At 41.5% G+C, this 14,682-nt stretch overlaps 2 protein-coding genes across 12 annotated transcripts in view; both read left to right on the forward strand.

Moving 5' to 3' along the window:
- LOC130072826 (protocadherin gamma-A12-like) overlaps nt 1–14,682 on the forward strand; it is a 163,813-nt gene that overhangs the window by 89,315 nt on the left and 59,816 nt on the right. The window contains exon 1 of one of the 11 annotated variants that reach the window (XM_056238122.1): nt 168–2,647. The exons of 8 other annotated variants lie outside the window; for them this stretch is intronic. In XM_056238122.1, coding sequence (XP_056094097.1) covers nt 251–2,647 — 2,397 coding nt within the window. In that variant the 5' untranslated portion in view covers nt 168–250. Of the gene's footprint in view, nt 1–167; nt 2,648–3,818; nt 6,277–8,483; nt 11,117–14,682 lie in introns of those variants that run through there. 2 more of the 11 variants (XM_056238124.1, XM_056238125.1) reach the window with 2 other exon arrangements.
- Nucleotides 11,819–14,515, forward strand: LOC130072858 (protocadherin beta-16-like). Its single transcript, XM_056238162.1, has one exon. The coding sequence runs from the start codon at nt 11,984–11,986 to the stop codon at nt 14,513–14,515; it is 2,532 nt and encodes an 843-aa protein (XP_056094137.1). The 5' UTR covers nt 11,819–11,983.

The following is a 14,682-nucleotide window of genomic DNA, read 5'->3' on the forward strand; positions in this document are numbered from 1 at the left end:
TATAGAGCAGATCTGCTGCAGTTCCACCCCCATCATCTCCATATTATTAGAGAGAGAGACAGAAGCTGAGAGCGCAGTCTGAAGAGGAGAGAGAAGGCGAATCACGGAGATACTGTATTAATACAATTCTCTTGGATTACAGACTTTTTATTAGTTGTTTTCACTCTGGATATATGCATGATTTCCTCCAGCATTTTGGACTGATTTATTTGCTTTCTGTCTTAATCTTCATCCCGTGATCTTCTGCAAAATGTCGGACAGAACAATGGCGCGGCAAGTACTGCTGTTTATTTGGTTTCTCTCTCTCAGTTCAGCTCTCGGGCAGGTCAGTTACTCCATTCCTGAAGAAATGGCGAAAGGCTCTTTAGTCGGGAACATAGCGCAGGATTTGGGTTTAGATTTAAAGAGACTGAAATCGGGTAAAGCGCGTATTTATACAGGAGACAGCGCTGAATACATCGAGCTGAATAAAGAAAGAGGAGTCCTCCTTATCAAAGAGAGAATAGACCGAGAGGCGCTATGCGGACAGACAACGCCTTGCGCGCTGCATTTACAGATTATTCTGGAAAATCCGATGCAGTTTTACAGTGTTAATGTTGAGGTGCTTGATATAAATGACAATGCACCATTTTTTGAAAAAACTGAGATGAGTTTTAGAATGAGTGAATCTGCGTCCATTGGCGCAAAATTCACGATAGAACCTGCTAGGGATTTTGACGTTGGAATTAATGGTCTTCAGACCTACTCGTTAAAACCAACAGATAATTTTGCACTGAAATTCAAGATTCAGCCAGGAGGAGACCATCATATCGAAATGACTTTACAAAAGCCTCTAGACCGCGAAAAGCAGGAGCATATGTCTTTAACGTTAACAGCCATTGACGGGGGAGATCCACAAATGTCTGGTAATATACAAATAAATATTATTGTTTTAGATGCGAACGATAACTCTCCTGTTTTCACACAATCCGTTTATAAAGCCACTGTAACTGAAAATTCACCAAAAGGAACAATTGTAGCGACAGTTAGTGCGTCAGACCAAGACCAAGGGGTAAACAGTGAAATAATCTATACAATAACAAACACTAATGATGTCCGTAGTAAATTTGAAATAAACGACACTGATGGTAAAGTAAGATTGATAGGTCTAGTTGATTATGAAACAACTCGACGCTATGAGATACGCGTTCAGGCAAGTGATCACGGAGGTCTGACTGATTCATGTAAAATCGTGGTTGATGTCATTGATATCAATGATAATAAGCCAGTGATTAATATAATGTCCAAAACAAACGTGATTGCTGAAAATTCCGCGTCTGAGACCGTGGTTACAATGATAAATGTTCAGGATCTTGATTCGGAAGGAAACGGGAAAGTTCAGTGTTCTGTTAATGAAAATATTCCATTTTCTCTGAAATCCACTAATAGTAATTTCTTCAGTCTAGTGACAGACAGTGATTTAGACCGAGAGCGAGAGTCTGAGTATAACATCAGTGTGACGTGCGCTGATGAGGGCGTGCCCTCTCTCTCCAGCAGCGTCACTCTCTCCTTACAGATATCAGATGTCAATGATAACGCGCCCGTCTTTGAGAAGAGCTCATATGAGGCTTCTGTTCAAGAAAACAACACACCGAGTCTTTCCATATTCACAGTCAGAGCCAGAGACGCAGATTTTCACCAGAATGCCCGTGTGTCTTACATACTGGAGGACTCGTCGGTTAACGGAGTGCCCGTCTCCTCGTTAGTGTCCGTTAGTGCTGATAGTGGAGTCATACATGCAGTGCGATCTTTCGATTACGAGCAGATCAAAGATTTCCAGTTCCGCGTAAAAGCGCAGGACGGAGGCTCTCCTCCTCTCAGCAGCAACGCGAGCGTCAAAATAATCATTCAGGACCAGAATGACAACGCGCCTCAAGTTCTGTACCCGGTCCAGTCAGGTGTTTCTGTGGTGGCTGAAATAGTGCCTCGATCGGCAGATGTGGGTTATCTGGTGACTAAAGTGGTGGCTGTTGATGTAGACTCTGGTCAGAACGCCTGGCTCTCATATAAACTGCAGAAAGCCACAGACAGGGCGCTGTTTGAAGTGGGCTTACAGAATGGAGAAATAAGAACTGTACGCCAAGTGACAGATAAAGATGCTGTCAAACAAAGACTCACTGTTGTAGTGGAGGACAACGGGCAGCCCTCTCGATCAGCTACAGTCAATGTTAACGTGGCGGTGGCGGACAGCTTCCCTGAAGTGCTCTCGGAGTTCACTGACTTTACGCACGACAAGGAATACAACGACAACCTGACTTTCTATTTGGTATTGGCCTTGGCTGTGGTTTCATTTCTCTTTATCGTGTCTATCATTGCCATACTGTCAGTCAAATGCTACAGATGGAGGCGCGAGCGGATGTTTTATAAATCTGGAGCAAATCTTCCAGTTATTCCGTATTATCCGCCTCTTTACGCAGACGTAGGCGGCACAGGAACTTTACAGCACGTGTACAATTATGAGGTTTGCAGAACCACTGACTCCAGAAAGAGTGATCTGAAATACGTCAGACCTTGCAGTGAGAGCATCATTAGTCTGGACACCAGTGGAACACAGACACTCACGCATGCGCAAAGGGAGAAACTGACCTTTGATGATTGTGGTGATCAGGTGAGAATTATTTAAAAACTTATTTGTGCGCTATTTTGTTTCCTATCATTGAACATTTTTGTTTGAACTGTTGACACGGTCGCTGACTGGTTTTATGAAATGAAGTGTCTCTACAGTTTTAAGAAATGCTTAGAATGTTTTAGCAGAAAATGGCACCAATGGCATCGTTTTTATTATAGTCTGTTCAACTATTTTGTTTTGTTGTATGTTAAACCTGTATGGTCATGAAATGAAATTAGTGCTACATTTTTTTCAACTTATACATGGTTTCTTTATGTTAAGTGGAACTTGCTTTCTTATTCCTTTTTATTCGTTTAGTTTTACATTTTATTTTCAGCTGAAGTCCTGCAGTATTTGGCACGTTGCCAATGAAATGTCAGTTTACAATTGTTAACATTATTACATGTGTCATTCACAGTTCTTTTTTTGCCATTTAAAAAAAAATTCCCTGCGTGATTTTCACTTGTTTTTGTCAAGAGATGAGAAACTATATTCAGCGTTTGTATTTGCTGCCCTGGCCATGGTCCTGAATCGCGGCGACGCGGTCATTTACATCATATATTCTTCTACATCTCTTTACAGCTAATAATGTTTCGAGTTTTTCATCATCTTATTGGTCTCTCCTCCTGTTCAAAAGTTTAACGATATATTTCCTTTCTGATTGGATATTTCTTATGTGTATAATTGTTTAGGTATTTATCCATGTCTGTCTGATCAGTGTTCTTATACTGATATTTCTCAGCAAAACTTTGAGCAAACACAAAATATATTTGTCCAATTTTTCCCCTTCAATCTTTATTTCCACAAACTCATACAATCTTTGTATTTCACAGACATGTATTGATATGTACTTTCTTATACTTTAGAACTTTGTTTAGTAAACTGCTTTTCTCAGATATCTGACACCTAAAAGTTTAATAATTTAAATGTTTCTGTAGTTCATCAGACTGGACTCATAGTGCCGCTGTTGGTCAATCTGTCAGTTTATAGAGCAGATCTGCTGCAGTTCCACCCCCATCATCTCCATATTATTAGAGAGAGAGACAGAAGCTGAGAGCGCAGTCTGAAGAGGAGAGAGAAGGCGAATCACGGAGATACTGTATTAATACAATTCTCTTGGATTACACACTTTTTATCAGTTGTTTTCACTCTGGATATATACATGATTTCCTCCAGCATTTTGGACTGATTTATTTGCTTTCTGTCTTAATCTTCATCCCGTGATCTTCTGCAAAATGTCGGACAGAACAATGGCGCGGCAAGTACTGCTGTTTATTTGGTTTCTCTCTCTCAGTTCAGCTCTCGGGCAGGTCAGTTACTCCATTCCTGAAGAAATGGCTAAAGGCTCTTTAGTCGGGAACATAGCGCAGGATTTGGGTTTAGATTTAAAGAGACTGAAATCGGGTAAAGCGCGTATTTATACAGGAGACAGTGCTGAATACATCGAGCTGAATAAAGAAAGAGGAGTCCTCCTTATCAAAGAGAGAATAGACCGAGAGGCGCTATGCGGACAGACAACGCCTTGCGCGCTGCATTTACAGATTATTCTGGAAAACCCGATGGAATTTTACTCGATCACAGTAGAGATTACAGATATCAACGATAATGCGCCAGTCTTTAAAAACAACGAAATTAAGTTTGACATAAATGAAATGGCAAAAACAGGGGCTCGGTTTGTCTTAGAGAGAGCGAATGATCTAGATGTTGGCCTTAATAATCTTCAAGATTACACTCTTAGTACGAACGATTTTTTTACTTTAAAACTGCACAATCAACCTGATGGTGTAAAAGCTGTCGAAATGATATTACAGAAGCCATTAGATAGAGAGAAGCAAGATCATATCACACTTTTACTGACAGCAAAGGATGGTGGAGATCCGCATTTGACAGGAACAATGCAGATACAAATTACAGTTCTTGACGCCAACGACAATGAACCCGTTTGCAGTCAAGCAGCATATAGAGCGAGTATAGCAGAGAATGCACCATCGGGCACTGTTTTAACCACAGTCAGTGCTTCTGATGCTGATCTGGGCTCTTATGGCATGATTACATTTTCCATTTCTTCTGATGGTGCATATGATTTGTTTAAGGTAGACGAAACCACTGGAGTCGTGATATTAGTTGGTAAAGTGGATTATGAAAAAAACAAAGTTTATCGAATTGATGTCCAAGCAAAAGACCAAGGTGGACATTCGGATTCTTGTAAAGTTATTATCGACGTGACTGACGTTAATGATAACACACCTGCAATAAACATAATGTCGAGAACAAATAGTGTATCTGAAGATTCTAAACATGGAACTGTTGTGGCAATATTAACTGTCCAAGACCTCGACACCAGTGAAAATGGAAAGATTACGTGCACAATTGATAAAGACATTCCTTTTATGCTAAAATCAACAGGGAATAATTTCTTCAGTCTAGTGACAGACAGTGATTTAGACCGAGAGCGAGAGACCGAGTATAACATCAGTGTGACGTGCGCTGATGAGGGCGTGCCCTCTCTCTCCAGCAGCGTCACTCTCTCCTTACAGATATCAGATGTTAATGATAACGCGCCCGTCTTTGAGAAGAGCTCATATGAGGCTTCTGTTCAAGAAAACAACACACCGGGTCTTTCCATATTCACAGTCAGAGCCAGAGACGCAGATTTTCACCAGAATGCCCGTGTGTCTTACATACTGGAGGACTCGTCGGTTAACGGAGTGCCCGTCTCCTCCTTAGTGTCCGTTAGTGCTGATAGTGGAGTCATACATGCAGTGCGATCTTTCGATTACGAGCAGATCAAAGATTTCCAGTTCCGCGTAAAAGCGCAGGACGGAGGCTCTCCTCCTCTCAGCAGCAACGCGAGCGTCAAAATAATCATTCAGGACCAGAATGACAACGCGCCTCAGGTTCTGTACCCGGTCCAGTCAGGTGTTTCTGTGGTGGCTGAAATAGTGCCTCGATCGGCAGATGTGGGTTATCTGGTGACTAAAGTGGTGGCTGTTGATGTGGACTCTGGTCAGAACGCCTGGCTCTTATATAAACTGCAGAAAGCCACAGACAGGGCGCTGTTTGAAGTGGGCTTACAGAATGGAGAAATAAGAACTGTACGCCAAGTGACAGATAAAGATGCTGTCAAACAAAGACTCACTGTTGTAGTGGAGGACAACGGGCAGCCCTCTCGATCAGCTACAGTCAATGTTAACGTGGCGGTGGCAGACAGCTTCCCTGAAGTGCTCTCGGAGTTCACTGCCTTTACGCACGACAAGGAATACAACGACAACCTGACTTTCTATCTGGTCTTGGCCTTGGCTGTGGTTTCATTTCTCTTTATCGTGTCTATCATTGCCATACTGTCAGTCAAATGCTACAGATGGAGACGCGAGCGAATGTTTTATAAATCTGGAGCGAATCTTCCAGTTATTCCGTATTATCCGCCTCTTTACGCAGACGTAGGCGGCACAGGAACTTTACAGCACGTGTACAATTATGAGGTTTGCAGAACCACTGACTCCAGAAAGAGTGATCTGAAATACGTCAGACCTTGCAGTGAGAGCATCATTAGTCTGGACACCAGTGGAACACAGACTCTCACGCATGCGCAAAGGGGGAGACTGAACTTTGATGATTGTGATGATCAGGTGAGAGTCTTTATTTACAGTTAATTTGGGTAGAAGTTAACAACTGTTCTTTCCATTTTATTTTTGACATCGAACAAAGCTGATATAACTGCTTACCGAGGTTCTCTAAACGATGCACGTTTTGTATTCTGGGGGAAAGATAGTGTGTGTGTGTGTGTGTGTGTGTGTGTGTGTGTGTGTGTGTGTGTGTGTGTGTGTGTGTGTGTGTGTGTGTGTGTGTGTGTGTGTGTGTGTGTGTGTGTGTGTGTGTGTGTGTGTGTGTGTGTGTGTTCTGATCTACCTGTTCTATTTTGAACAGAAGGGCACATTAATTGTTTATTTATAAATTAATTTCAGCACATACCGAAAATATTTTTAGTTTTACATGCAATTATAAGCAAGTTGTCGCTCTCACATTTAGGTTGTTGTTGTCATGGTGGCATATGTGCCGTTTCGGACAGAATAACGATTGAATATAAGTATTTCCATGCTATTAATTGTTTCATTTTCAAATTGACTGAGATCAGGTATGCCTACTTTAGCCTCTTTTAGTTACACATGTCGAAAGCAATTATGTTTCAATCATCTTCTTTAATCCTTTTACAACTTATGATCTATCTTCTTTAATCCTTTTACAACTTATGATCTATCAAGTGTTCAGAGTGATTTTATATTTGATTTTTCTATTATTCTTGTTATTGTTGTTGCTATACTGTAGTGTGTGATATGTATAATAGTTAAGGGATTATAAAGCAACCTTTTTATCGGTTGTTAAACAATCTATAGAATCTCGTTATAGTGCCTCTTTAAGATCATCAAAAGCACCTTAAACGATCTCTCTGTTATAATGTTAAGTGGTGTTATCAGCAACACATTTTACAGTTTTGAGAGCCACAGTTGTTTTGATATGTTTTTCTTTTTACTATAGACATGTTTGAGGATCTTTAATGTGCTTGTGAAGACATCAGCTAAAGGGCAACTTCAGTCATCGGAACTGGCCATGGTGCTGAAATGTGGTCTTGCTTTCTTCTGCCTGTACTCATTTTTTCTCCTTACCTCCGTACCTTAGATCATCTCTTGTAGAACTTTTAAATCCTTCCAGTCTCTCATTATATTGAGTATTAAAAAGGATAATGTTCATATTAACATATTGTTACGGTCCCTGGTCTAGGTCAGGGTGTAACATAAATGAGAAACAAATACTTCGTATTTAACCATTTTTATTTATATTTTCTTGTTTTCTGGACTGTTTTCATAATAATATTCATGGTTTTAACAAATCAATTTCTTAAACAAAACAAACAAATGAGAAACAACAGCCAAAAAGTTTGGAAGCAAAACCTTTAGGGGTGAGCTAATGCCTAAAACAATAAACAAACAGAAACTAACTTCCCCACAAGAAAAACTAACTTCCCGATGAATCAAAATAAAAGAAACAGAACATACAATGACATACCCTACCTCCTTATCTAACCAATAAACAGGAGAAAAAGTGGTGGCCTTTTGGCCTCCAAAATAAATAAGGCACTCACCCCCTACGGCTTCTCAAATAATGAAGAAGTGATACAGATAGGATCAATGGGGCACTGATGTTATCAAAAGATCAAACTGTAGCAAAAGTAACTAACAGCACTCTGTTAAACACCACAAGAGAGAGATCACAGAAATCACAGTCTGCAGGACAACAATAAAGAGCAATCAAATAGGCAGAGAGAGCTCCCTCCAGAGGAATTCTGGGAAATGTATAGTCTGGATCTCTTCTTTGGTCCAATCACCAACAGCCTATCGTTACCTCCAGGACCAATCCTAAAGGAGGAAAAAGGAGACAACAAGAACAACAGAAACAATGCAGCTAAAATCTGTCACGAATGTAACAATATTTCACGTTGATTAATTTTACATTTCAAGCATGCACATTAATGCAAATGCATTATCTAGCTCTGTTCATTTTTTGTTGCCTTTACATCCCCCCCCCCCCTCCCCCCTCCCCTCTAAATCATGCACATGCAGTCATTTCTCATTGCTAGATAAATATATTTTGACTGACATCCGAAACGGCTGTTTTATTTTATTATTTGTTTTATATATATGGATATCTATATTTATATAATATAATGGGAATGTCTCATAAGCCTTACTATTAAAAACCGCATCCATTTGGTTGTTTCTGTAGTTCATCAGACTGGACTCATAGTGCCGCTGTTGGTCAATCTGTCAGTTTATAGAGCAGATCTGCTGCAGTTCCACCCCCATCATCTCCATATTATTAGAGAGAGAGACAGAAGCTGAGAGCGCAGTCTGAAGAGGAGAGAGAAGGCGAATCACGGAGATACTGTAATTAAAATCCCTTTCCTGGATTTATAGACTTTTCTTGTTCTTTTCACTTTGGATGTATACATGATCTCCTCCAGCATTTTGGACTGATTTATTTGCTTTCTGTCTTAATCTTCATCCCGTGATCTTCTGCAAAATGTCGGACAGAACAATGGCGCGGCAAGTACTGCTGTTTATTTGGTTTCTCTCCCTCAGTTCAGCTCTCGGGCAGGTCAGTTACTCCATTCCTGAAGAAATGACGAAAGGCTCTTTAGTCGGGAACATAGCGCAGGATTTGGGTTTAGATTTAAAGAGACTGAAATCGGGTAAAGCGCGTATCTATACAGGAGACAGCGCTGAATACATCGAGCTGAATAAAGAAAGAGGAGTCCTCCTTATCAAAGAGAGAATAGACCGAGAGGCGCTATGTGGACAGACAACGCCTTGCGCGCTGCATTTTCAGATTATTTTGGAAAACCCGATGCAACTATACAGAGTAACAGTTGAGATACAAGACATTAATGATAACGCCCCTATGTTTAGCCTTAATGAGATGAAATTTGAAATAAGCGAAATGGCTTTGGCTGGAGCCAAATTTGATTTGGAGACTGCAGTTGACACCGATGTGGGTGTGAATGGCCTTCAAAGATACACACTGAAACCAAGTGACAATTTTATTGTGAAAACTCAAAGTTTACCAGATGGCAGTAAAACGGTCGAAATGGTATTACAGAAACCACTAGATCGTGAAAACCAAGACCGTATTTCTTTATTGTTAACAGCAGTCGATGGCGGCGGGGTCCAAATGTCAGGCACAATGCTAATACACATCACAGTTTTAGATGCGAATGATAATGCGCCTGTTTGCAGTCAGTCAGTTTACAAAGCCAGTATAGCCGAGAATTCAGCAAAGGGCACCGTGTTGACCACAGTCAGCGCGTCCGACGCAGACCAGGGTTCTAATGGCGTCGTCACATATTCTTTATCCTCCTCTGCGTCCGCAAATCTATTTGACATAGGCCAGTATGACGGCATTCTCAAGTTAATTGGTAATGTTGACTACGAAAAAAACAAACACTATCAAATAGCAATTCAAGCCAGTGATCAAGGAGGACATACCGATTCTTGTAAAGTAATTATTGACGTCACAGATACGAACGACAACAAGCCAGTAATCAGTATAATATCCAAATCAAATGACATTTCTGAAAATGCCCCTCCAGGGACAGTTCTAGCGATGATGAACATTCAAGACGCTGATACAAATGAAAATGGTATCGTAAAATGTGAATTAAATGAAAACATTCCTTTTATCATCCATTCTTCATCAGATGGTTTTTACAGCCTCGTTACTGAAGGCGATTTGGACCGAGAGCGAGAGTCTGAGTATAACATCAGTGTGACGTGCGCTGATGAGGGCGTGCCCTCTCTCTCCAGCAGCGTCACTCTCTCCTTACAGATATCAGATGTTAATGATAACGCGCCCGTCTTTGAGAAGAGCTCATATGAGGCTTCTGTTCTAGAAAACAACACACCGGGTCTTTCCATATTCACAGTCAGAGCCCGAGACGCAGATTTTAACCAGAATGCCCGTGTGTCTTACATACTGGAGGACTCGACGGTTAACGGAGTGCCCGTCTCCTCGTTAGTGTCCGTTAGTGCTGATAGTGGAGTCATACATGCAGTGCGATCTTTCGATTATGAGCAGATCAAAGATTTCCAGTTCCGCGTAAAAGCGCAGGACGGAGGCTCTCCTCCTCTCAGCAGCAACGCGAGCGTCAAAATAATCATTCAGGACCAGAATGACAACGCGCCTCAGGTTCTGTACCCGGTCCAGTCAGGTGTTTCTGTGGTGGCTGAAATAGTGCCTCGTTCGGCAGATGTGGGTTATCTGGTGACTAAAGTGGTGGCTGTTGATGTGGACTCTGGTCAGAACGCCTGGCTCTCATATAAACTGCAGAAAGCCACAGACAGGGCGCTGTTTGAAGTGGGCTTACAGAATGGAGAAATAAGAACTGTACGCCAAGTGACAGATAAAGATGCTGTCAAACAAAGACTCACTGTTGTAGTGGAGGACAACGGGCAGCCCTCTCGATCAGCTACAGTCAATGTTAACGTGGCGGTGGCGGACAGCTTCCCTGAAGTGCTCTCGGAGTTCACTGACTTTACGCACGACAAGGAATACAACGACAACCTGACTTTCTATCTAGTCTTGGCCTTGGCTGTGGTTTCATTTCTCTTTATCGTGTCTATCATTGCCATACTGTCAGTCAAATGCTACAGATGGAGACGCGAGCGGATGTTTTATAAATCTGGAGCGAATCTTCCAGTTATTCCGTATTATCCGCCTCTTTACGCAGACGTAGGTGGCACAGGAACTTTACAGCACGTGTACAATTATGAGGTTTGCAGAACCACTGACTCCAGAAAGAGTGATCTGAAATACGTCAGACCTTGCAGTGAGAGCATCATTAGTCTGGACACCAGTGGAACACAGACACTCACGCATGCGCAAAGGGAGAGACTAAACATTGAGGATTCTGAAAAGGTGAGGTTTACTTTTTCTGTGTAGTGGTTGTTAAATTTTTGTCTTTCTTTCTTTTTTTTATTGTAATGTCCTTTTTTCGTTTAGAAAAATCAGAGAAAGTGCCTTGACAGTAAACACTGTGGAGACTTCTTTTTCTGAAAATGTATACCCATATTTATGACGAAATTAACTTTTTTTATGTTTTATTATTATATTATTATTATTAGTCAACAGCTTCCAGAATCCACCGAGTAGTGGAGGAGCTATCAGCGTTCTGAATGACTATGTCGCTTTCGTTTCGCTATCCAAGGTGCTGAATCGATGTATTTTGTCTGCATTCAAGCTCTTGTCTCAAAGCAGATGTGCAGTGACATATCAAAGACTATTTATAAATGATATGTTGACGTCTGTTACTGTATTATTTGTACTGTATTGTTGAATTTCGTTTTGTTTGTGTTTGAGAATGAGATTAAATAGCCCTGTATTTAATCAAACGGTATAGCCTACCTATTACCAAACAAATACTTCGGGGATTGCTGGACAGATTTCGTTACAATACAATCAGTTGGCTAATTTAGATTATTTTCTTTATTTTACACAGATAGAAATTCAGGTTTTAATTTTGTGTTTGATTTCTATTTCTTGCTGCATATATATATATTGAGTGTATGCATTTTTAAAATAATTTAGATGCATTTTGCAGTAACTCAGAATGGTCTCAATGTGCCGCTGTTTGTCTGGGGGAAACGTCTGAGAGCGCATAATTCCAGCAATACCGCCCTCTCTAAATGCACGTATTAAGAAGAAAGAGACTGAGGCGAATGCATAGCGCACACGGGCATAACACTGAGGACACCGTCGCGGCTATGAACAGTCGGCTATGGATTTATGTTTAGACGTTGTCTCAGAAATTCCCCACTAGTATTGGACCTATTCTATTTTGGACCTGAACACTTTAAGACTCTGATTTGGATACAACGTGACCTCGTTTATTTGGTCTTGAGCAAAATGTCGGACAGAACAATGGCCCGGCAAGTACTGCTGTTTATTTGGTCTCTCTCTCTCAGTTCAGCTCTCGGGCAGGTCAGTTACTCCATTCCTGAAGAAATGGCGAAAGGCTCTTTAGTCGGGAACATAGCGCAGGATTTGGGTTTAGATTTAAAGAGACTGAAATCGGGTAAAGCGCGTATTTATACAGGAGAGAGCGCTGAATACATCGAGCTGAATAAAGAAAGAGGAGTCCTCCTTATCAAAGAGAGAATAGACCGAGAGGCGCTATGCGGACAGACAACGCCTTGCGCGCTTCATTTACAGATTATACTCGATAATCCTATGGAACTGTTTAGGGTAACTGTTGAAATTACCGACATAAATGACAATTCTCCCATTTTCAAAAGAGATGAGAGAAGATTTGAGATAAGCGAATCAGCAGTGGTAGGATCAAAATTCATGCTGGAGAAAGCGATAGATGCAGACATCGGCGATAATGACCTACAGAGTTATTTTCTGCAACCTACTGATCATTTCAATTTAAAAATTCATGGTCAGAGTGATGGCAGTAAAAAGGTTGAAATGATTCTTCAAAAGCCTTTAGACAGAGAAAAACAGGAAAACATGTCTCTGATATTAACCGCAATAGATGGTGGGGAACCACCTAAATCAGGCACGGTTCAGATTCATATTACAGTGCTTGATGTAAACGATAATGCTCCAGTTTTTACGAAGCCTATATATAGGGCGATTATTACAGAAAATTCACAGAGCGGCACGGCACTCATCACTGTTAGCGCTTCTGACTCAGATAAAGGGACAAATGGAGAAGTCAGTTATTTAATTGCAAACAGTGACGGCGTATCTGATATTTTTCATATCGATGAAAATGGATTGATGACGTTAGACGGAAAAATTGACTTTGAAACATTTAAGCATTATCAAATTGATATAGAAGCTGTAGATAAAGGTGGGCTGTCTGATTCTAGTAAAATAATGGTCGACGTGATTGATGTAAATGATAATGCGCCTGTCATCACAGTGATGTCCAAATCGAATGCGATACCGGAGGACTCGCCACAGAGTACTGTGATTGCCATCATCAGTGTTAATGATCCGGATTCTGACAGTAACGGTCAGGTTCAGTGCAGTGTAAATGAAAACATTCCTTTTACAATCGAAACGACTTCTAATGGATTTTATAGTATCGTGACTGATAATGATTTGGACCGAGAGCGAGAGTCTGAGTATAACATCAGTGTGACGTGCGCTGATGAGGGCGTGCCCTCTCTCTCCAGCAGCGTCACTCTCTCCTTACAGATATCAGATGTTAATGATAACGCGCCCGTCTTTGAGAAGAGCTCATATGAGGCTTCTGTTCAAGAAAACAACACACCGGGTCTTTCCATATTCACAGTCAGAGCCAGAGACGCAGATTTTCACCAGAATGCCCGTGTGTCTTACATACTGGAGGACTCGTCGGTTAACGGAGTGCCCGTCTCCTCGTTAGTGTCCGTTAGTGCTGATAGTGGAGTCATACATGCAGTGCGATCTTTCGATTACGAGCAGATCAAAGATTGCCAGTTCCGCGTAAAAGCGCAGGACGGAGGCTCTCCTCCTCTCAGCAGCAACGCGAGCGTCAAAATAATCATTCAGGACCAGAATGACAACGCGCCTCAGGTTCTGTACCCGGTCCAGTCAGGTGTTTCTGTGGTGGCTGAAATAGTGCCTCGATCGGCAGATGTGGGTTATCTGGTGACTAAAGTGGTGGCTGTTGATGTGGACTCTGGTCAGAACGCCTGGCTCTCATATAAACTGCAGAAAGCCACAGACAGGGCGCTGTTTGAAGTGGGCTTACAGAATGGAGAAATAAGAACTGTACGCCAAGTGACAGATAAAGATGCTGTCAAACAAAGACTCACTGTTGTAGTGGAGGACAACGGGCAGCCCTCTCGATCAGCTACAGTCAATGTTAACGTGGCGGTGGCGGACAGCTTCCCTGAAGTGCTCTCGGAGTTCACTGACTTTACGCACGACAAGGAATACAACGACAACCTGACTTTCTATCTAGTCTTGGCCTTGGCTGTGGTTTCATTTCTCTTCATCGTGTCTATCATTGCCATACTGTCAGTCAAATGTTACAGATGGAGGCGCGAGCGAATGTTTTATAAATCTGGAGCGAATCTTCCAGTTATTCCGTATTATCCGCCTCTTTACGCAGACGTAGGCGGCACAGGAACTTTACAGCACGTGTACAATTATGAGGTTTGCAGAACCACTGACTCCAGAAAGAGTGATCTGAAATACGTCAGACCTTGCAGTGAGAGCATCATTAGTCTGGACACCAGTGGAACACAGACACTCACGCATGCGCGAAGAGGAAAACTGAATAATGACGATTCTTTTGATCAGGTGAGCTCGGGTGAATGATTATGTATATACTTTTATGCTGTCCATTTAATATTTTTTTCTCAGTTTTATTTCTGTGCTTTTTATTTTTTAGAGCTATTGTAAAAAAACAAAACAAAAAAAAAACAAGAACAAACAAAAAAGAAAGCTACGGTTGAAATTGTCTGCACTGCTACATATTTCCCCAC

The sequence above is a fragment of the Rhinichthys klamathensis genome, unplaced genomic scaffold (assembly GCF_029890125.1).
Source record: "Rhinichthys klamathensis goyatoka isolate OS25496 unplaced genomic scaffold, OSU_Roscu_1.1 h1tg000509l_1, whole genome shotgun sequence".
NCBI lineage: Eukaryota > Metazoa > Chordata > Actinopteri > Cypriniformes > Leuciscidae > Rhinichthys > Rhinichthys klamathensis.